The following is a 23,419-nucleotide window of genomic DNA, read 5'->3' as shown; positions in this document are numbered from 1 at the left end:
GAGGGGCTGAGTGACTTTTTCACAAAGTCCCGAATCTGGAAATATCTAAAGTAATTAGTCTTGGAGGAAATTCCATAGTCCTTTTCCAGTTGAGCAGCAGACATAAAAGTACCATTTTTAAAAAGATGTTTGACACATTCCACCCCAGCTCTATGCCATTCCCTAAAGGCTGTTCCCCCGAGGGCTGGGGGAAACAAGTGATTTCCATAGATGGGAGCAGACAGGAGGGCGGTTCTGTTTTTAAAATGTGATCTGAATTGAGTCCAAATTTTCAGAGAATGAGATACCACCGGGTTGTTTGTGTAAAGATGTTTGCTCAAGGGTAGAGGAGCGCAGACCAGGGAGCGCAGGGACACTGGACTAGAGACATACCTTTCCATATGAACCCATATTGGGGTTTCATCCTCATCCAACTCTTTGACCCAAAATAACAACTTATGTATATTAGCAGCAAAATAGTAGTGCATATAGTTCGGCAGAGCCAGACCTCCCTCTTCTTTCTGTCTCTCAAGAAACTCCCGTCTTATCCTGGGGATAGTTTTTTTCCAAATAAAGGCAGACGTACATTTGTTCAATTCCTTAAAAAATGATTTAGGAATGAAAATCGGTATCGTCTGAAATAAATAGAGGAGCCGCGGCAGTATAATCATTTTAACAGAATTTACCTTCCCTGCTAATGATAAGGGGAGCGACGCCCACCTTTCCATATCTAATTTCGCTTTGTCCAGTGCAACTTTAAAGTTATAGTCCAGTAAATCTTTATACTTACTAGTTACATTAACACCTAAATATGCGAATCTATCCTTATGTATTGCAAAGGGATAGGCCCGGAAAGAAAGTTTCCTCGCCTGTTTATTAATGGGGAAAAGAACACTTTTGTCTAAATTAATTTTATAGCCCGACACCCTCCCAAAATCTTTGATAATACCAAGGGCCACCGGGATACTAGTGGCAGGGTTTGACAGAAAAAGGAGGAGATCGTCAGCATATAAGGACAGCCTATGGTTTTGTGTCCCCCTTTGTATCCCTACCAATTCAGCAGCCTGTCTCAGCATCATCGCAAGGGGTTCAATTGCCACATCAAAGAGCAGGGGTGACAAAGGGCACCCCTGTCTTGTTCCCCGGAATAGAGAGAAGGGTTCAGATATGATATTATTCGTTCTCACCATAGCCTGGGGGCTCGAATAAATTATTTTAATCCATGAGCAAAATGTTGGACCAAAGCCGAATCTTTCGAGGGCCGTAAATAGGTAGTAATACTCTATTCGATCAAAGGCTTTGTGGGCATCTAAGGATATCACAATCTCTGGCATAATGTTATCTTCAGCAGTATATACTACATTGAACAGACGGCGGAGATTGCTGGAGAGTTGTCTACCTGCAACAAACCCTGTCTGATCAGGATGTATTATCTTACTTATGACAAGCTCAATTCTAGCTGCCAGTACCTTGGTCAGTATTTTATAATCACATCCAAGTAAACTTACTGGGCGATATGACTCACATTTAAGTGGGTCCTTATTCTTCTTAAAAATGGGGAGCTTGATAAATCATGAATTAAAACTGTAACCTAGGCATGACAGAATGTAACTAGATAAACTGAAATGAAACTAGACTGAAAAAAATAACAAAACTCAGAATACTGGGTCACATGACCCAGGACCATGACACAGAGGTGCTTTAAGCAACAAACAAAATGTTAAATCATTGGGCTGGAAGCAGCATATTTATATACCTGTGCCCATGCGTCATTATTGGCGTGTCCAAATTCATGGGCTGCATCCTCCTGAGGACCCGGCCTTCGCGGTCTACGTGGGCCGGGTCCTCAGGTTGGGTAAACCGGAAGTAAACGACTGTGAAATTGGACGGTCTAGCCTTCTGATTAGCGTCACCGCTGTCTCGGTGGAGTTTAATAAACTTGGCCGTCTGCTCCTTGCTATCTAAAATATAACAGGACACTGGCGTAAATCTCACACTTCTGTTTAATCCGTTTTCTGTTTGACGTTTATTCAGCTGTTTGAAAACCAAGGAGGAACCCACCCGGAGGATTAATAAAGTTTTATTTTATCTAATCTAATAACTTTACAACAAATAAAACACTGAAAAAAGCCAAACAATAACATTTTAGGTTGTCTAAGTGACTTATATATTACGTTTAACCTGAGTAGCGAAAGCCCGCGGTGATCTGAAAATGATGTGCCGGGAGTTGTGCCATTCTCTGCGGCTCTAGTGACCCTAGATAGCCAGCTCTTGGCTAGCTATCGAGCTGGTGGATAACAGACGTCTCCGAAAACATTGAAGCACTTTTGGAAATATGTGATATCTTGATAAACCGAGCAGATATTTGAAGTTTACACACCCACATTCTTGTCTGAAAATATGTTAAAAGTTTATTTTGTGACCCAGAAAGATTAATAAGAGTAATTTTAAAACTTAGTAGCGGCCGCCATTGCCGGAAACTGGAGTTTGGCTGGGCCGCGCTATGAATTCTGGGATATGGTGGGCCACGAAGGACACACCCGACCCATCCTTCAAATTTGGGGAAAAGGAGGACGCATTTGTCGGCTGCATTCGGAGGAGTCTACGAATTTGGACAGCCTTCGGCGCGTCGCTGTGATGTAATCGGTCTACAAATGCGTCCTCAGGAGGATGCAGCCCATGAATTTGGACACATTGTTTGGTCTATAATTTTAGTCTGTTGTTAGGTGGTTGCATGGCAACATGATGACATCATAATATATTATATATAATTAAAGCTGGATATAAAGGAAATTTTACCGTTGCAAAATTAAAGTTATACAACGCTCTTATAAGGCATTAGAGGTGCATAAATGCTGCAAATGGGTCATTATAGCCCTTGGTAGGTGTTGGCTAGGCAACGTGATGATGTTATTATCTGCTATAGATAAGAACTATAAGCTATACCTGTGTGCCAGTTTTGGTAGCTCAGCTCCAGATAGTGTTGGAAATGTTTGCAGAAAACTGATAGAGATTATATTATGCAAGTAAGACATATATATATGTAGAGAGAGAGATAGCTAACAGCGGTTCTTGCAGGGCAGATTTGTTTTATTTCCTCCAATGCCAAGAATATCACATTAGTATTAATCTGGGCACACGGGTCAGACAAAAAGTTGGGAAGGTAGGAAGTTGTTTGAAATGTGCTTTACTGGGTGGTTCAGCCAAACAGAAAAAAGGCAAATGTCCGTGACCTTTTCTGTGTGTATTGTGCTTCCACACAGATTGGAAGAGTCTAGTGCTGCTCTGTGTGCCCAGATGGAGCGTTTGGAACAGGAGATGGAGCAGGAGAGGAAGAAGCAGCGCATGCTGGAGATAAAACTCAGAAACTCTGAGCGGGCACGGGAGGATGCAGAGAATCGCAACCGCCTCTTGGAAAAGGAAATGGAGGATTTTTTTGCCACGCTGGGCGATCTGGCCCTTGGTGCAAGGACTAGTGACCTTTGATACACGGCCTCTCATCTGTCTTGGGGTGGGGGTGGGGCATTTTGTGGTATGAGTCCTAACTCAAAATAAGACTGAAAATAGAAAATAAAGAAAACCTACTTGTGCACATGCGTAGAGATCAGATAGAAAATTCTGAAGGAAATAAACTTTGACTGTTTTCTTTCTGAGGATCATCTCTACTAAACAGCAAGTGGTCTTGATTTTGTTACGCATGCTTCAAACTCATTTTAAAAAGATGGCCCTCCTGTGATTACTGCAGAGGTTTGTCTTACAAATTGAGTTCAGGTGCCTGGATATAAATGGTGGAACATAATGTAACAATTTATGAAGTGGATAGCACTGACTTCTTTAACCACTACTTTAAAAGGACAATAACTGAATGGATTTTGTGTTAAAAGTGTGCAACTTAAGACAGTGGACTGCTGTCTATCTGTATGGGATCTTAAAGCAATAGCTTCACATTTTGGGAAATACACTTATTTGCTGTCTTGCAGAGTTAGATGAGAAGTGTGAAACCAATCTCATGCCTGTATGTCAAAGAAGGTGCTAAAGCTAATAGCCATTGAGCCTAGCTTAGGGGCACAAACACGAGGCTCTAGAACCATTGGTAAAGAGCCATTTTTTAAGAAGTTTTTTTTTTTAAGCTATTAGGCTATTGATTATAAAATGCAAAAGCCTACTGGGCTTATGAACACAGCTTCATAGTGATTGTTTCAAAGTAGGCGTAAACATGTTAATAGGTAGCTAAGACATAAATAGCTAATACCTTAGAGATATTTTCTTACACTTCACAGTTATTCTGCTTTGTTGATGATTTTAAAAAAGGGAAAGTAATTAGTTTTTGTTAGATCAAAATATCATTTTAGTAATAAAAACTTAAAACCAACAAAGAATCGTTAATAGACAAAAGCTGTTATGCATGGTATGGTAAAAGACTTTAATTTACACCTGTTAGTAATAAGTCATTATACACCTAACAGGTGGTGTTTCCTACGGAGCCCCGCAGGGGACATGGGAGAAAAAAAAATTAAGACGGACTTTTGCGAGATCTCGCAAAACTAACTCGGGATCTCACAAAAGTTTTGCGAGATCTCGCAAAACAAACTCGGGATCTCGCAAAACTTTTAGCCGCATTCTTCGGACGCCGGCTCGAAGTCGACCGGGAGGTCGAGGCACGATGTGCCGGGAAAGCGGTGTTCCTCCCGGCTGAAGTAGGTCTCGACCTCCTGTTAGCTTCGAGCTAACGGGAAGAATGCGGCTAAAACCTTTGCGAGATCTAGCAAAAGTTTTGCGAGATCCCGAGTTTGTTTTGTGAGATCTTGCAAAAGTTTTGCGAGATCCCGAGTTTGTTTTGCGAGATCCCGAGTTTGTTTTGCGAGATCTCGCAAAACTTTTGCGAGATCCCGAGTTTGTTTTGCGAGATCTCGCAAAACTTTTGCGAGATCCCGAGATAGTTTTGCGAGATCTCGCAAAAGTCAGTCTTAATTTTTTTTTCTCCCATGTCCCCTGCGGGGCTCTGTAGTTTCCTTCATCATACACCTCAAAAAGCATTTTGGCCCCATACATAGATTTTTTGGTCAGAAATTGCTAGAAATGGCTCGTTTGATAAAGGTAGCTAACCAATTAGCCTAGCGTAACACAAGTTAAAATGGTGGCCTAGTACTGTTTATATATAAAAACTTCACTGACACTTGCAAAGCTAATTGATTAACATATATAATTTCATTTTCTGGGCACTTAAAAACTGAAATATTAAGAAAATATTAGGTTGTGGTTTTCATGCTAACCCGAGGTAGCTATGTCTAGCGTTAGTATGCATGATGATATTGGACTTTTTAGCTAAAACTTGGCAAGAAAGCAAATACACTTCCCAAAATGTCAAACAGTGTCTTATACTGCAGGGTCAGTTTAGGCTGTAGAGGAAGCTAGCAAACGCTTTTCTGTTTCAGAATTTGAAAATGTTAGTTTCTAAAAAAGAACTGTAACTTTTACAAATTGACCCTTTTTAAATATCATTTTAATCTTTTAAACACCAGACACTGAAATTATACTAGGTTAGTGCTGGCCAAAATCCCATTCATGTACTGTATATCTTCAAATCTGGGCAAATGAAAGTTTTTGAGTAGCTTATAACTTCTAATTACGAGTATTTTGTACTATTTGGGTAAACTGACTCCTTAACTACAGTGGTAGCTTTAGGAGGTTCAATTTGTATATTGCAACACAAAGGCAGGTTTAATAAAACTACTCTTTCCAAACAGTTTCTTTTCAGAGGGGAAAAAAAAAGCAAACGCATTAACAGATGGGACTTCTGCCATAGCTCTTCTTTTATCCTCAGGCTCTTCCAGTGCCTCTCGTCACCATCGACATGGTTCCCGAACTCATTTGATGGCAAAGCCTCAATCTTTGGTTCGCTCTGATCCTCACTGATGTCAACATACCTTTAATGTACAGATAATATAACAGGTTCTTTTCAGCTTAGCACACGGGATATGTGCCTCAGTACATGAAGTCCATTTACAGTACACAGTAAAATACCAAAGCTAGACCGCCTCAGTTCGCTCACGAGAGATCAGAATGGCCTGCCTGGAAGCCATGTTGATTTTGGCACACGAAGCTGAACACTGCCCTCAAAGAAACAATGGAGTTTCCTGGTTGTGCCTTCAGGGAAGTGTTCTGAACTAGGAAAAATGAAGTGTTGCTTGCTTGTCCACAGATGTGGTGCATATACTTCTCCATAATAGCTTTTTTAAAAGACATATGGAATAAACTGCTGATGCTGATGAGTCCCTCGAAGGTGCCAATTCTTGTGAAAGTGAATTGTGAATTGAATGGAAGTTTTGCATTAAGAATGTATCTTTATAGTGAATGTAATGTGTCGTTGATCAAACCAGCCCGATAGAAAATTGTAAACAATAGAGAAAGCATCAAACTCACTGTAACACTCAAATGTCTGCTCCCAAGATGAGTGAGTACTACTGAGTTTTGTGAGAACGTTATCTTCAGCATCTTACCGTTAATCAGAACATCGAGAGGTGTAACTAGTAACAGTCAATCCCCGAAGGGCCCCTTAGGCAGTACAATTATATGTGAAAGCGTGCTTTTGGTTGGGCAATGTGACCATTTTTTAAAGAGCTAAAATACAGTGTTGTTATATTGACTTCATTTGCACATGTACACGCTGGTCTAACTCTTTGATTCCAACAGCCTTTTACTTTTCTCCTATATGTCTCATGACGAAGGTTAAATGTTTGTTATTGCTCTGCGGATCATCTATGGTGCTTATTTATTATGGATTTCCACTATTGTAACAAATGACCATGTATGGAAATAAAGGTGACAAGGATTACACACATGACGGTGATTAACCTGACCTACTGGAGTTTCTGTTAGCGTTACAGGTGATAACTTAGCGCTCCACCTTCTGTTCAAATATGGCCACTTTTGGCCCCAGAATCAAAATGGGTGTGGTCAAATCCTGACACTGGCCTCCAATTTTATATACAGTCTAAAGCAGCGGTCCCCAACCTTTTTTGCGCCACGGGCCGGCTTATGTCCGACAATATTTTCATGGATCGGCCGTTAAGGTGTCGCGGATAAATACAACAAAATAAAACTAGTACTGGTACCAAAAAAAAGAGGATTTATTCATAACACACGGGAAAAGACCCATGGAAACAGAGTTAATGATAAAAATGATTTAAAAAAAAAAAAAAAAAAGCGATAAACCATAAATTTCACACCCGAGCTTCAACTCTTGCGGCCCGGGGATTGGGGACTGCTTGTCTAAAGTCTTAGCCCAAATAGCAGATGCTGGCTAATAATCAATCCAATACTGGCACACCTCACAATCCTGTAATACTTAAACTTTGAATGATAGAATAAGCACAACACAGTGAGCATATTTTGATCTCACAGAGATAATAAAAAAGTGAACCTAGCTTCAAAGTGATGCTAACTGCCATTCTTTCAGATTAGCAACATAAAACAACTGCACTGTTGCAAAAAGTAGAGTTTTCACTTTTTACCAAGTAGGCTAAGTTTTTTAGTGGATTTATGATGGCTGATGATCCCATTCAGAGTAAAACGGTCCAGGAAGATAAGTTTTAAGATTCAGCTACTTTGGAATAGATAAGATGCAAGGGTACCTAGACCTGGGGTATAGAGTACGCTTGGGGAGTGTGATTGTGTGTACAGTGTCTATTTATGTCTGTCTCCACGTTGGGTGAGTGTGGAGTAAGTGCATATGAGAGCATGAGGGTGGGAATGGATGTTCGTTTCTGTGTGTGCCTGTTTGTCTGTGTCTATATGTCAGGTCGGGTATCAGACACCACCTCTCTAGGGGCATCTCAGGCCCTCCAAGGTATGGAGGCCTATCTCCCCCCACCACTCCCCCTGTCAGTGGCAGACACCCTCAGACATCGGTGCGTTGGTGGTTCTTGGTGTCCGGGGATGGGCGTCCAGGTATGCACCGACTCACTCCTGGTGGCTGCTTGTCGGGGCCTGGAGCGTGGGGCTCGCTCGGGCCCCTTCGGGGGTGTACACACAGGTGCTCACACACACAAACTACACCCTTTTTGGCTCCTACCTCAAATTACACTGTGCGCTGTCGATCTTACGTGCTGCACAATAATATTCAATATTTACTGTTTTTTACTGTTAGATTATCGCAATGATGTTGTTCATTATATTGCTCTCTTTTCTTGCTTGTTTTCTCTTTTTTCTTTCTCAACAGGTGATTGAAATATGTATTTTTTGTCTGTTTGTTTTGTTTGTTCTTTGCCCTTTATCACCGTTCCTCTTCCCCGCTGTTTTTCTTTCCCTACCTCTCTTTTTTCCTCCCTTTTCTTTCCCCCAGTCATGTCTGTCCCGTGTGTAGCAAGTGAAAATAAAATAAAATAAACAATAAAAACAAAGGTCAATCAAATGGACCAATGCGGCAAGGCCGGGATGGTCCATTTGGTGAAAGAAATCCGTTGGGCATCTTTCTTTGCCTTTAGACAATAATTCTGATGGCAAAAGAACCAAACGGGACAGGCGAGGAAAAAAAAAAGAAAAAAGGAATAGATAAGATGCCAGGATGTAGACGTACATGGTGTTTTTAGGTTCTCATTCAGACCCAGCTCTTTGTCGATGCCTAGCTTCTTATTCAAATACGGTCACTTTGGTTCACAATAAGCAGAAAACAAAACAAGATGGCAACTGCAAAAAATACTAGTCACTGATAGTTTACTTTTTTTCTTCCGTTTCCACAACTGACTGTTCCCATCCTTGTTTCAGGTCATTTGGTCTATAGCAGTTCTTTCCCAATGACATCACTCAGGCCATTAAACAAAAAAAAAAAAAAATCAAACAAGCCATGAGTGGTCATCACTTGTTAATCTTAACTATACCTGCAAAATATCACAAATAACCAAAAACACACACACATCAATACTTGTCCTTAGCTGATGAATATATCAACTGACCCAAACTGATTGTCTCAACAGAAGCTACATTTTGATTGAAAGGGTTTCATGAATGTTTGACATGTGTGGTGATGTTTAAGGACAACTACATGAATATTTTTTTTATTATTATTTTCATTACTGTTATTATGGTGCTTCACAGTTTGCTGGTCCTAAAAGGTACTTTATGTAATTACCCGCTGCGAATCTTAAATAAACCTTGCACCACCAAGGGGCAGTATTTTACCAGGTGGTATGTTGAAATGTTTGATTTTTTTTTTTTTTTTTAGCCCAAGACCACTTTCTGTATCACCCTTTTCCAGGAAAAATGTGTCTTTAATGACTTTCACAGTTAAATAAAGATTATACCGAATATACATATTCTGTTGATAGTATTAGTTACTTCTGGGAGGATTTAAATGCAGGGATTTACCGCGAGTACCCTTAAGAACTGCATTTGTCTTTATTCACAGACACAGACATACAATGAATGAATCAAAGTGTATTTGTTTTATTTGCAGTATATTTTATTTTTTTCATTTTTTTTTCCGTTTTTGAGTTTTTAAGAGGTGGCATCATCAGATCCCAATGCATGTATTCTAGTAGTGCACTTCTTTGTGGGTTGCAGTTTTTTGGGTGTCGCAGATCCAGGAAATCTTAAAACTACTTGCATGGCTGGATTCACTAGCAAACATTACAAACCAGCACCATACATATAATGAATTCTTGTAGGTATTGACTCATTTTTTGTGTGAGTTTCTTAACAATATTATTCTAAGCATGTCCCCAAATCAAAAATCTGTCACCCATGTGTGAGTCAAAGAACTTTCGGTCTCTGCATCAAACTCCAGGTGAAAGACTTTCTTTGTTTCTTTGTTTTTTGACGGGTAAGACCAAATACGTAACATTTTGACTATAAACAAGTCACAGAAATAAAAACTGATCTTATTCATTTAAAAAAACAAAATCAAAACATGGATTGACAGTACCAAACATTTTCTTTACCTTCAGGAGACAGCTAACAAAGGCTAGGCCCATCACATACTACTCGCACAGTTTGCTGAAGGTATTGCACATTTAGTTCAAAAACAAAAAGAAAACAACAACAAAAAAAAAAAAAAATACATATAACAATTCTCTTACTTCTAGGTGAAGTATACATAATGTACAAAACTAGAAGTCTGTTGAAACCGACAAATAGTACACTTTCAAATAAATAAATAATGGAATCTGTTATTCACATGTCTTCGATAGCTAATTCTGCAGGCGACTATATGCAAGAACAGGCAGAAATTCAGCGTGAGGTAGTTCATCAAAGCTGACTTGAATCAGAATGAAAGTGGTTGAGAGATGTAATAATGACAAAAACAACAACCTCAGAAGAAGAAAATACTCCAATTATTTGTTCCTACCGATGGGCTAAGAAAATTAAGAGCACTTTACAGAACATCATCTTTCTTTTCAGCTAATATGACAATTTGATGCATACCACTGCTTCTCTGCATTAACTGTGTCATTTAAAAAAAATCAATTTTTAGTTTACAACATTTAGTTAGAAACTAAATGACTGCAGGTTGATTTTGTTGTGCTGTATGGGTGAAGCTCCACAGCTGCTAACGCTGTACTTTGTCCTTAAACTTGCAATCTTTTTAATAGCCACGAGTCGGCTATTAAAAATAAAGCTCGGAGAAACAGCACTCTGCTCTGACCTCAGTAAACACTTTCCTGTTTTTATGTAGACGTCATCACAGAGACTGCGTCCATCTTTTATACTTTAATACAGTGTAGCTCAGTGTAAACGCTAACATTTGCCTCTTAACACACCAGATATTAAGCTAACACCAGGCTGCCATTTTGGATGCTAACTGTCCTGTAGCTCACTGATAGGGCCAGCTTTTGCTTTGTAATGTAAAATATTAACAACTGTGCAGCTAAGTGATAGCCATGTTTGTCTGCTGATATATGAAATACTATTGGCTGTGCAGCTAAATGACACCAGCGAAGGTAGTAACATGACAAAAAAACAAAAAACAAAACCAACAGTTGTTTCGCTAATAAATTACATGCTAGCTCAGGAAAGAAAACATGCCACCCTTTGGGAAAATCTGTTTTGAATAATGTGTGACTGTTGATCTGATAAGTTTGGATCTGATAAGGTTTTGGATAACTAGCTGGCTTATGTAATATGTCCAGCTTAGGACTATTAGCGAGCATTAGCCATCACAGACTGGTGCAATATTAGGCGTTTACGTTAATTTTACTATAGATAATTTTTCAGCTATTTAGACATATTTTATGGTTCAACCTGATTGAGTAAAAACCACTAGATGTAAAGTTACTAGTTGTTATAGATCAATAACATGAATAGGGTGCGAATTCAGAACCTGACACCGACAAGGCCCTCAGTGGTGTTAATATTTGAGAAATCATGCTGTTAATAAATGGTTAAATATCTGGCAGAGAAGTTGCCTGAGTGGAACTACAGTGTATGCTACAGTCTAAAGATAATGTCACCACTGAAAACAACAGGATGCAGACGGTGTTGTCTTACACAATTTGACAATCCTAGCACTGTAGCATGTACTCCTCTGCTGTCAGCATCCACGATCCACGTGAGAGCGCATCACATAAATAAATATTATGCAAACATTTGGTGGCAGGCAGATTTGCTGCAAGAAAATAAGCTAATATGGCTAGCTGATTCAATATGGCAAGGACATTCTTTTCAGTTAATACAAGTGTTATGTGCTATATGTGATGTGGCTGCATGGCTCTGCCTTTTTTCTACTAGTGTCAATCTGCCTTTCTAATATTAAACTTTATCCAAAGCTTTTTAAAATACTAGCATGAATTCAGTCGCAGAGTTTGCTCATATAGTTTGATCCAGCACTTAATTTTTCTGTCCATCAGTCAACAAATTAAATGAACTACTTAAAGAAAATTACATGTATAAAAATTGTCATTATTCTATATGTTGGTTGCTGTCACTGCAAAGAAACACTTCTTTTTACTTTGATGAAAGACCTTGATAAAACTGCCTCTTCTTCTGAAATGACTCCAACAAATGCATAAGCACCTCAATGCATACGTCACCACCACCTTCTCCTGCAAGACACCGCAGTCTCTTGCTCAACAGTCCAAAACCAAAACAAGTAGAAAAATATACAACACGCTCGTGAGAACTACGACCTCCCCTCGCACGTCACCGCTCTGACATGGAAACTACTGTTGTTATCCAGAAGCTGACGGATAAAATGCTCCCTCCTACACGCACTCAGGAATGAATGACAAACAACAGGCACTTTTCCTTTCAACACAAAAATCATATACACTTAAAACAGGACGCTATTATTGCATACAGTAAGAAAAAATTTGTTTCTTTTGACTCTGGTTTTTGTGCTGCTAGGTTATATAGAGATAGTTCGTTTGAGCCATAGTTACAGGCAAGTCTAGTTCGCAAAGTGTTCGCTGATTATTACGAAAAAAAATTTGAAAATTAAAAACAAAAACACATTACTAATAACGGGATCTGAGAGTAAGGAGGCACACACCTTTTACACCTAACCGCTGTCGCTCCGAGATGCCAAATATCAACACGTTCGCATGCGTTCTCGAATATCACGTCGCCCTACTTGACCGAAACACATTCCACTTACGCCATCGCCGACTTCACAACCTCAAACTACTCTACGTCTTACAAAAACCTCCCGAAGCACAATGAAGAACATTCTGAAGTCCTGAATTGATACCGAAACTATTCCGCCTATCTACTTCCAACGTGTCGCACAGCCATCTGCAGATAAGAGGTACTTTAAAAGCACTTAAAAATAATACAGAAGACAGTCATCAAGAGGATATCCTGCAGGACCTAACTGTGCCATAACCAATCCTGTAGTAAGAGGTTAAAAAAAAAAAAAAAATCAAATCACATGGTGAGAAAATGTCAGCATTTTTAAATGATGGGAAAAATACGTTGATTATAAAGCTTTCGTTAAAGTTAAAATTTACAATGAAGAATGTAGTACTGACTCAAAAGAGTTCAAATAAAAGGATATACATATGATCTAATATCCACATTATGGGAGAGAGAATAGAAACGGGGGGAGTGCTAAGACAAAGTTCGTCAATTAAATTAGGTTTTCAATGGCTCACTGCAAACTTGTATCGAAGAGTAAAACTACATCTACAATAAAATCTGTACAAACTCAATCTACACGTATATGGCAAATTGTAAAAGCAGTAGCTTAACAAGTGGAGAAAAAAAAAATCACATTGAAACATTTTACAGATATTTCTTTAAATTTTCACTGTTGGCTCATACAAACCAGAATATAGTGAAATGATAAAAATTCTCTGATCATCTCAGGTTTCTGAAAAAATTAAGAAATTCCACAATAAATTACAGCTAGGACTCAACTGAAAAGAAATCCTAATTTTGTTTTTGTTTTTTAAAAAAAGAAAAGAAGTAAAGAAAAAGACTACAGCTTTCATTAAAAAAGAAAAAGATCTGTCCTTTCAGAAATGTTTCAAACAGCTAGCTAGTTAAAGCTACACTACTGAAGACGAGCACGGAGGGGAAGCAAACACAGCGGGTGGGTCTAGGGGCCGGTGTCGGGCTGGTGGTCTTGGATGTGACCAGGTGGCGTGGCCCAGCCCAGAACCAGGTGTAGGCGATAGTCATCTGCAGCAGCCCATTGGGCCGGAGGCTGTAGCAGCGGCGGCGGCAGGGCCCGCCGTCTCCAGGCTGCTGTCGGTGTCGGTCAGGGTCGGGTCGGTGGACATTGAGGAGACATCGTTGGCGGAGGTGGAGGAAGAAGTGGAGGGATGGTGCTGGTGGTGCTGCTGGGGGCTGCTGCTCACTGCTGCACCTGTGCTATGAGAAGCAGGGATGGGCCTGTGGTCAGTCACGGAACAGCATTGTGCTTTAGCAGCTGATCTAATAAAGACGGGATGGTGAAGGCTGGTTTTTACATTTGACAAACCAACGAGTGGATTCATTCTGAACCACATGCCGTATAAATGCCTGAATGTATCCGGTTTATCTACACGACTTTGAAGATTCACCGAAATAATAAATAAATTAACACAAATGTGAGCGCGGGTCACGTCAGGGCCAACGCTGTTCGCATCTGCTCCCATTAGAGTGATTAGGGAAATGAAATCAAAGCGCTGCAAATGTTATCTGAAGGAAAGCATCTTAGTCTCAGATACATTACAATCACTTGCAATATAGTGCAGCAGCCGTGATCATGCGCAGACGTCTTGTGCAGTGCAAACATATTCATCTCTTCCATTACAAACTCATTTTAAAACCTTCTCTCACATAACAAAGTCCACCAACCTATGGACGCCGGCTGTCCCCTGATGACGCCGTTCTTCGTCCTTTCTTCCCAGTCTAGCACTTCTTTATATATCAACTCTGTAACAAACACAATGAAAGCCATTTATTCAGATCACTTTAAAAACTGAAGAAGAAAAAAAGGGTGAAAGACAGTTTTAAGATGAGGTCATGCACAAATGTTTTTCTTCTTTTGGCAAAAAGCTTCAGACTAAAAAATGGTAATAAATGAATGCCCAGTTTACACGGGAACATTTCACTCTAAGGAGACAGAAATGGGACAGTGTGTCTTCAAGCCATCTGTGTGTCACATTTACACTTTCAGGTGTGAACCTCCTGTTGTTATCACTGCTCTGCTAGGACAGGGGAGCTTAAAGATATTCAAAGGAATACTAACATGGAGAAAACACCTCTTTTACTATTAAAAAAATCTAAAAAAGCTCAAATATTTCCAAAAACCTGAACCTAAAGTGATGAGCTCACCATTTTGCTCAATCTAAACATGTGACTGGACACAAGAAAAACAGCTACTCAGTTTAGTTTTTACGGCATTTAAAATTAATTTGAATAATAAAACATGCATATTAGTTTAAGGAAAAACTGGTTCTACTTGTTTTGCTTGTTTTTCAGTTTGTTTTGTTTCATAAAAACAGATGTGATTGTATTTAAATGTAAGAGTCGTGCTAGCTAATGCAGCACTTACACTGTGCCCACCCCATTCATCCTTAAGGCTTAACACCACTAAAATCAAACGTTTGTCATTAAGGACAAATTAGCTAGCGAGAACTGAACCTGTATGCATAAGATGAGCATTTTAACATGGTAGCCTGTGGGTATTTTCTCACCAGTATAAAGCAACTCTAGCATTTAGCACCTCAGCATACACTTCATTTTCTACCCACAAGGCTTCCAAGCATCATAATCCAGGAATATGTATTTTTGTGAATGAAGCAAACAGGCTTTAAATTTACCATTTTCACATTAAAGGAACAGTTATGTTAATAAAGACCCAGCAGGAAGGTGATGCAGGTTTGCACACCTTAGTATTTGTGACTAAAAACAGATGACGGGGATTGTAAAGTAACCGTGAAGAATGAACTGCACTAATTTTGAAAGCTTTCATTCATTTTGCAGACTTAGACTAAACAAAAACCAAATGTAAATCTGCATTTATACACCAATGAAAATTAGCTTTTCCCTCTTCTCTATCTTTCTCCCTGCTCCGGTCCTGAGCACTCATGAGCTGAGGCGTGTGTTCCGGAGCATTAACACCAGGAAGGCGGCCGGGCCGGATGGAGTGCTGGGCCGGGTGCTAAAAGACTGTGCTGCGGACCTGGCGGACGTCTTCACCTCTATATATAACACCTCGTTGTCCTGTTCACTGGTACCATCCTGTTTCAAAGCAGCAACCATCGTTCCCATCCCAAAACAGTCAAATGTCACATGTCTGAACGATTTCAGACCTGTGGCACTCACCCCCATTCCCGCCAAATGCCTGGAGAGACTGGTCATTAAACACATCAGAGCTGCTTTTCCACCATCCCTGGACTCGCACCAGTTTGCATACAGGGAGAACCGGTCAACCGAGGATGCGATCGCCACAGTGCTGCACACATTACTGAAGCACTTGGAACACAGGAACACCTATGCACGGCTCCTCTTTGTAGACTACAGCTCGGCTTTTAATACCATCCGGCCATACAAACTCCGTCCCAAACTCCACCAACTGGGACTTAACTCCTCTCTGTGCAACTGGATTGTGGACTTCCTCACTAACCGTAGACAGAGTGTCAGAGTGGGTAAGAACACCTCTTCCACCCTTGTGGTCAACACCGGTGCCCCTCAGGGGTGTGTTCTGAGCCCTCTGCTATACACTCTCTTCACCCATGACTGTATTTCCTCCTGCGCGTCCAATCTCATTGTTAAGTTTGCAGATGACACCACAGTGCTCGGACTTATATCCAACAATGATGAGACAAACTATAGGACAGAGGTGCAACAACTAGAGTCATGGTGCCACGACAATAACTTGGTCTTAAACACCAAAAAGACCAAGGAGATCATTGTAGATTTCCGGAAGAGGGGCCATAACAACCATCTGCCTCTCTTCATTGGCAGTGAGGCGGTGGAGAGGGTGAGCAGTTTTAAATTCTTGGGGGTAACTGTGACCGAGGACCTGTCCTGGGGCAACCATATCACCTCAGTTGTACGGAAGGCCCAACAGCGCCTCTACTACCTGAGGAGACTGCGGAGCGCACACATTCCCAGATCTCTGATGTTGAACTTCTACAACTGTGCCATCAGCAGCGTTCTGACGTATGGATTTCTAGTGTGGTTCCCCAGCTGCACCAAGGCCGATCAGCAAGCACTCCAGCGGGTGGTGAAAGAAGCTGGCAGAATTATTGGAACAAGTCTGCCAGAGATCAGTAATATCTTCCCCACTCGCTGTCTGAGGAGGGTGCACAGTATCCTGCGGGACCAACATCACCCTGCGCGCCACCTTTTCCATCTGCTGCCCTCAGGGAGAAGGTACAGGTCTATACAGGCCAGAACATCCAGACTGGCCAACAGCCTGTATCCACAGGCTGTGAGGCTCCTGAACTCTCTGCCCCCCTCTCACGGACAATAACCATATCCAACTTCTTAATAGCAATGAACTGGTCTGCATTGGTGCATCATATCTTTATTCTCTTCCCCCTCCTGCCCCCCCCCCCCCTCTTTCTTAAATAGATAACTATCATATCTGATATCATATCTCACAGTACAATAATATTGAATGGGTTGCATTGTTGTATTTTGTCATGTTTCTCAGGTCTTTGTCTGAATTTCTACGAACATTATTGCTAAGGATTGTCTTATTGCATTGGAGTCATACTGGGTTAAATATGTACACTTGGGTTTTAAGGGGTATTTATTATTTTCTTCTTTTTTTTGGGTTGTATGGAAGCCCCAAACGCAATTTCATTGTTCTTGACAATGACAATAAATAAATAAATACTAATACTAAATACTAAAGCTCTGATGTTCTGGCCGAGGGGACCAACGGGGGAAATATGCTGCTTTGGACACAGAGTTATTTTCAGCAGAAAATGAGGACTACGTGTCTGACACTGGGGCATTTATGGTTTCTGACAGACTGTGCAGAGGAAAACATGCAACTCCCTTCCAGAACAAAGATTAAATGTCCCACAGGCTGTGAAGCACAAAGCTAGACCAACCTTATGCATCACCCTGTAAACGGCTAAGTACTTATGACAGGAGAGGAGAGGATCCTTCCTACCTTTCCATTCCTCCACTGTGTGCTCCCGCTCATCCAGCTGCTTGTCTGTGATCACCGGTGGTGGCTGGAAAGAAAAACAGAATAATGTGTCTTTTTACCAAATGGTCACACATTCATATCACATCCGCACACATTATAGACTCAGGCCATAGCTTAAACCTCTCCCTTTTCTAACATTTAACAGAGCAAAGAGAAGATGCTGATGCTGCCTCTTTAAGAGACAAACGCCGACGCTAGTAGCCTCTGATTTATGAGTGTTACCAAACCAGAGGTCAAATTTACAGAAGTCATTCACATACAGCAGGTGTATGAGGATGTCTCGGACTCAGTGAATCCCGAGTTGAAAAATACTGGCGACTACAAGTGGTACCCTCAGCCTGCTATTAGACACACCTATGGTATTACTACATCACCTTCTTCAAGTGTTCACAAGGTTTTCATAAAATCTGACCTCTGACCATGAGGTCAGAGGTCACTGAGACTCAAACCCATCTGACCCATCAGCCTTCAGGCAGGGGAGAGGAGGAAAAAGCAACAATTCGCCTCATTTCCCAATCTGCCAAAACGCAGTCAAAAATCAATCTGCACTGGCTGAGTCACAGCGTTTCCAAGGAGAGGCTTCACATTTGTCACCATCTCAATTTTAGAGACTGAAGCACAAAGACACAGCTTTACAGTTTGTAGTCTTGAGACAGAAAAGGGAGCTTAAAATGGCATTTGAAAGGTGTTAAACTTTACCTTTTCACTTGTTTTACAGGAAAATGTTCAATGTTCTACAGAGGAAAGCTACATTGCGGCATTCCTGCTAAACTTCAAAAGACCCTTAAATCGAATTTTCCCATCAGCTATTCAATATGAGGGATATATTCCAGCCTAAAGTAAATTATATTACACTTAGAGCGGCTTTGATGTTGCACATTAAGGATTTTTTAAGAGGTCTGAAATGGGTAGAGCTCAGGTGTGATTGCCATAATCAATGAACATAGATGCTATTAGCAGTGATAACCACTTCCATGTGATTATCACTCAAACAGGAATGCAATGAAAATACACGAAACTCAAGTACTTACTGCCTCCACCTCAGTTGGGTCGTACCACACGTTGATATAGGGGTGCTGGAGAGCCTCATCCACTGAGATCCGCTTTGATGCATCTATTACCAGCATCTTTGATAGGAGGTCACGGGCTTGGCTCGCTGAAAGGAAATAATTGAACATAAAAAATATGCAGGAGTGTGCGGCTTGGTTGATGAGATGCATTTCCTGTTGAGATGGGATGTTGGTGCAGGAAACAATGTAGGCAGCAACCGCTTTGAAATGTAAACGAATGAGTATCCATGAGGAAGGGAAAAAATTCATAACATAATTTTCGTGGTACCACTTATAAAGTCCTGTTTTTCCATAAAGGAAAAATTCTGCTTATATTAAGCTCCAAATGTATATTTTCAGACCCATTTTCTTTCCTAATACAGCGTCAAATCACAACAGTCCCTTCAATATTCTTTATATTGTGAGGTCCCTTCAATAGTAGTGAGAAAACCCCAACAATCAGACAACCCCCTATGAGAGAGCAGGTGGTGACAGTGGGAAAGAAAAACTCTTTAAAAAGGAAGAAACCTCCAGCAGAACCAGGCTCAGGTAAAGGGAGGCCATCTGCCAAAATTGGTTGGGGGTTCACAGTTGAGATTAATCCCCATTTGTCTTATTCTGTGACCCTAAGTTTGCCTCTATCTGAATCACACTGACCATTCCTTTTTAAGTTAAGGCCTCACTCACATAGAGACTACAAGTGACCTCTGTGTGACTAATCTACTAATCGTGAAGGATTACAGGAGTTTGCTCGTTGTTGCCAACTTGTTTGCAAACATTCACCAACTAGTTGCTAAGCAGCAGTGAAACTGAAGAGTGAGATGCCACTCAGAAACAGAGCACGTTCAGCTTCAGAGTAAAAGCTGTGTCATTGGTTGATTTCAGCAGTAAGACAACTTTTACTTTCAGGGCTAAAATTCTCTGCACCACACTTTTTCAAGTTTCACTACTGCTTGTTGATTGGCTAGCAAGTTTGGGCATCAAACCACGGGCGACTGTGCCAATCTACTAGCAATCAAAGCAATCACAAGGTGGGTTTTTTTTTTTAACTCATTAAACTTCTTTATTCAAGTAAAAGTGAAAATGTACAAGCTCTGAAATATACCCAAAATAGTAAAAAGCAGCTCTTTGAAGGACATTTCTACCAGCTTTTTTCGTGCCAAGCTAACTGAAGCTCTTGTTCTTTTAATTATATAATGATAAAATGTAGCAGTCCATGGGAATACAAACGTTTTTTGTTTTTCTTTGCCTCTACACCTAAACAGAAAAAAAAGAGCAGTCAAGGGTTAAAGTGGGATTTGGCACATGGGGGAACGCTAATATTGGTGAAAATGGCTGAGTGTACGGAAAAGCACCACAAATCACAATAATTCCTGTTGTGAGGTCCACAAGGTGGTTTTTGGTGCAGCGTAGTCTTTGTGACCATTTTTACCCAGGGAATACATATTCTACCCTAAACTAACGGAGGTTAATAGGAAGTCATGAACCAATCCTGTATGACTGAGAGAATTAAACTTTCTTGTGATTGGCTATCCCTCCCAAGCAAAAAGTCTGAACGGTACATGGTTAGAGCTTATTTGCTCACTCAGAGGTTTGTACCTGTGATGTCTATTTTAGGGTTTTGACACTGACTCACACAGACCTTAAACTAGAAAAAAAACTGCACAAAGCCTTTAGAACAAATAAAGCCAGCTTTCAAAACACTGCTCCCCGATGCTATCCAAGATGGGAAACTCACCGAGGTTTTTGCCTTTTCAACAGAGAACATGTATCCACTTTTGTCTCCATTTGAGCCTGTCAAGGACATCCGCCCTGATTATCACACATTGTTTCACATTCTGTATGAAACCTGACAGAGTGAGTCATCACAGCTAATTGATGTTGTTAAAGCAGAGAACTTGAGGGGGGAACACACTGTCATCACACGTTCCTACCTCTGTGAAGTAACAAGGACTGAAAAAGAACGACTTTTTTTTTTTGCGACATCTTACAACAGCTCTGTGGCACTCACTGTGAGTGTTCCTGTCACCACCTCTGCATTTACAGAGAAAGACACGCTTGAGGTGAATTCCTCTTCACAGAAGAAACAACTTTGGTGCTGCCGGCTTCTAGAATAAGTGGTTAAGCAAAGACTGCCGCCGAGCAGTGATCTTGCTTTGGCTTTGCTGTCAGCAGATATTTGTTAGGTTGCAAACCCAAAGCACATGTGGAGGAGAAGTTCATATCTATACGTCCTTGAATGTGTACTCACTGACTACCCACGGACTCATTTGTTACACTTCCAAATGCAAAAACAACCCCCCCCCCAAAAAAAACCCTCTAAAAGGTCACAGATGATAAATTCTACATTAAAAAAAGAACAACACAGCTTTACAACAGTGGTTTCAAGCAGTAAAACGGAAACACACTGTGGCATAACTAATGACTGCCTCATTGCTCCTACTAACAACCATCCACCAAAACTGTTTCAACACTCATTACCTTCTTATGCTTGAGTAAGAATTTACAAGACACCCCTACCTTTCAGTTTATTGTGCTCAGAGTCTGCAGGAAACAGGACATCAGGGAAGAGCTTCTCGAAGCTGTAGCCAGCATACCGTGGCCGGTTCTCCACATAGGTCCTCACGGACTGGTTGAGCTTCATCAGGAACTCCTGAGATGGCGTCCCCAGCTGCTCGATCACCTTGTTCCACTGGTCAATATCTTTTGGTTATAGTGTTAAGAAAAGCGTACGGCTGGATTGGAAAACAAGATGCTCCAGTTTGAGGAATGTTTGATCTGGTTTGGACATGTTCCCCAAATACTGAGCTGATAAAGAAAGCTCAAACAAAACAAAACAAAACAAAACAAAAAAAAAGAACGAAAGCAAATGACTACAACCACAAATAGCTACAACACAGCTTTGAAACTAAACGATTTTCGTTTGCACATTATTCCTGTAGAAACCTGTTAGGATGGGCTGAGTGGGATACACACAATCTGAAAAAAACAATACACACACATATTTCAAACATCTGCACTCTGCATAGCTAGACGTCAAGTGAAGCAATGTGAGGTTCACCTGTAAGACATCCAGATGTTGGAAATACAAGTCACACACATGTAAGGACAGATAACACATTCAGACTGCTTGTTCACATCTTTGTTCATCCTCAAACATGAATGAACAAACAGAAGGAGAAACCTAGCCTTGAGAAAACAAAAAGCTCTGGTTGTTAAGTTCCTAATGCAAAAGTACATTTGCTATGATTGATTTTTTTTTTCTTTATCCTTTAGTCTGTTGTTTAGCAGCTTTTGTGAATGTAAATAATTTGCATAAAGACAAATCAAAGCTACCGACTGCTAGCATCCTAGTAGTAAGCTAATGAGGAAGCTAGCCTTTAAGCCATGTTTTCAACCAAACACCCTACACTGCTAAAAAGATCAGATAAAAACAAATCAATTGACAATATCATCCTTGACTTAATTTAAAGAGGATGGCATTGACACAAAGCTACAGAGTGGCCTTTTTTTCACATAAAAGGTGGAGCTGGCTTTTGGATCTTAAACTAAAACCAATTGGGGAGGGCCTAAAACCAGCATTCTCTCTAGTGTCCAACAGGGGGCGATACTGGTGTTTGCAAAAAGCCTTGTTTGAAAGTTTGTAGTAAAAGTTTGTATTTACCTCGGTAAATACTTTCCTGATCTTATGGGCTCAGTCACTTATTCTGAATAAAACTTTAAGTCCATTATGTGAATTTTTGTTACTTTAAGTGTCAGAAAGCAGGATTGTTTAGGATATTCTAGCAACTGCGGACTGATAGTCAGTGAATGTGCAGTTTTACAGTCTGATACATAATACACCTAGATGATGAAATTCTAATGTCGTATTGAAGTTTAAGACTAGGAACTAGTCGGTGACATCATGATCAGCCCATTAATAAAAACCCATAACTACTAAACAAAGGAGCTCTTTAACAATATGTTGTTATATAGGGACCTTTTTGAATCAGGGCATAAAATGCCTGTATTCTTTCCCTCCACTGCTTCACAGTTTCTCTAGTGGGATCAAATAGGGTTGTAGTGCATGTTTACTTTCTTGTTAGAACCATTTATATTGAACAGGGTCTGATACAGCATAATAGAAGTGCTAACCTTGGTGTAATAAGACTTACTGGGTCACCTAAATAGATTGGAGCCATTATTCTTGTCACCACATAATTAAACTTGTACTTTTCCTGCTGTAAGAAGCCAGCATTTGCCATGAAAGATGGCTACAATTCTTCCAGCTCTGCCACTGCGAGTGATGAATGTCGACCCTGAGCGCAATGTCGTCATCGCTCATTAAACAGCAGGTTTGGCAGGTTTTTTTCCCCCCCCTTTTGTGTGCAAAGATATGAACAAGATGTCAGACAGAGGATGGGACAACGGTCGTTTGAGGAGGACGGGGGTTTGGATGGAGGTTCAACTTAAGGATACGATCAGTGCCTGGAAACAACACACTACCCCGGACCATTTCAGCCATGATACAGCCAACAGACCAGACATCAACTGAAAAATGAAATGACAACCACCGAATTAGCATGCAGGACTGAAAACCAAATGGAAAACAAAAATGAAAATAAGAACAAGAGGAGAGGGGAAATTATAATCCATAAACACGATGATGTTCGTGCAAGGTGACACATGACGCAAAATGACCTGCATGCATCTGAGAGCACTCTCACACCTGGATCAGTGTTTAACAGGTGTTTGTCTCCATCATAGCTGCAAAAATGTATGTTTACTTCTCCTTCAGACCATGACTTTTAACATTTATGAG

At 40.6% G+C, this 23,419-nt stretch overlaps 2 protein-coding genes across 11 annotated transcripts in view; one reads left to right on the top strand and one right to left on the bottom strand.

Annotated features, from left to right (window-relative positions):
* Positions 1-3,474, top strand: part of arhgap22b (Rho GTPase activating protein 22b) — a 50,586-nt gene extending 47,112 nt beyond the window's left edge. For all 7 annotated transcript variants that reach the window (XM_085283931.1, XM_085283930.1, XM_085283929.1 and 4 more), the window contains one exon: positions 3,243-3,474. In XM_085283931.1, coding sequence (XP_085140057.1) covers positions 3,243-3,465 — 223 coding nt within the window. In that variant the 3' untranslated portion in view covers positions 3,466-3,474. The remainder of the gene's footprint in view (positions 1-3,242) is intronic.
* A 5,933-nt stretch (positions 3,475-9,407) lies between these two features.
* Positions 9,408-23,419, bottom strand: part of mapk8b (mitogen-activated protein kinase 8b) — a 36,569-nt gene continuing 22,557 nt past the window's right edge. For 2 of the 4 annotated variants that reach the window (XM_085283924.1, XM_085283928.1), the window contains exons 7-12: positions 23,077-23,148; positions 21,139-21,321; positions 18,601-18,725; positions 17,531-17,594; positions 14,254-14,331; positions 9,408-13,780 (exon numbers count right to left, since the gene is read on the bottom strand). In XM_085283924.1, the coding sequence (XP_085140050.1) occupies positions 13,590-13,780; positions 14,254-14,331; positions 17,531-17,594; positions 18,601-18,725; positions 21,139-21,321; positions 23,077-23,148 (713 nt within the window). In that variant the 3' untranslated portion in view covers positions 9,408-13,589. Of the gene's footprint in view, positions 13,786-14,253; positions 14,332-17,530; positions 17,595-18,600; positions 18,726-21,138; positions 21,322-23,076; positions 23,149-23,419 lie in introns of all 4 variants that reach the window. The other 2 variants (XM_085283927.1, XM_085283926.1) reach the window with 2 other exon arrangements.

The sequence above is a fragment of the Mchenga conophoros genome, linkage group LG8 (genome assembly GCF_057382185.1).
Source record: "Mchenga conophoros isolate Kocher_MC1m ecotype Shallow Benthic linkage group LG8, M_conophoros_male_GT1.1, whole genome shotgun sequence".
NCBI classification, from domain to species: Eukaryota; Metazoa; Chordata; class Actinopteri; order Cichliformes; family Cichlidae; genus Mchenga; species Mchenga conophoros.
The sequence above is the reverse complement of the archived record's forward strand: the minus strand, read 5'-3'. Positions and strand labels throughout refer to the sequence as shown.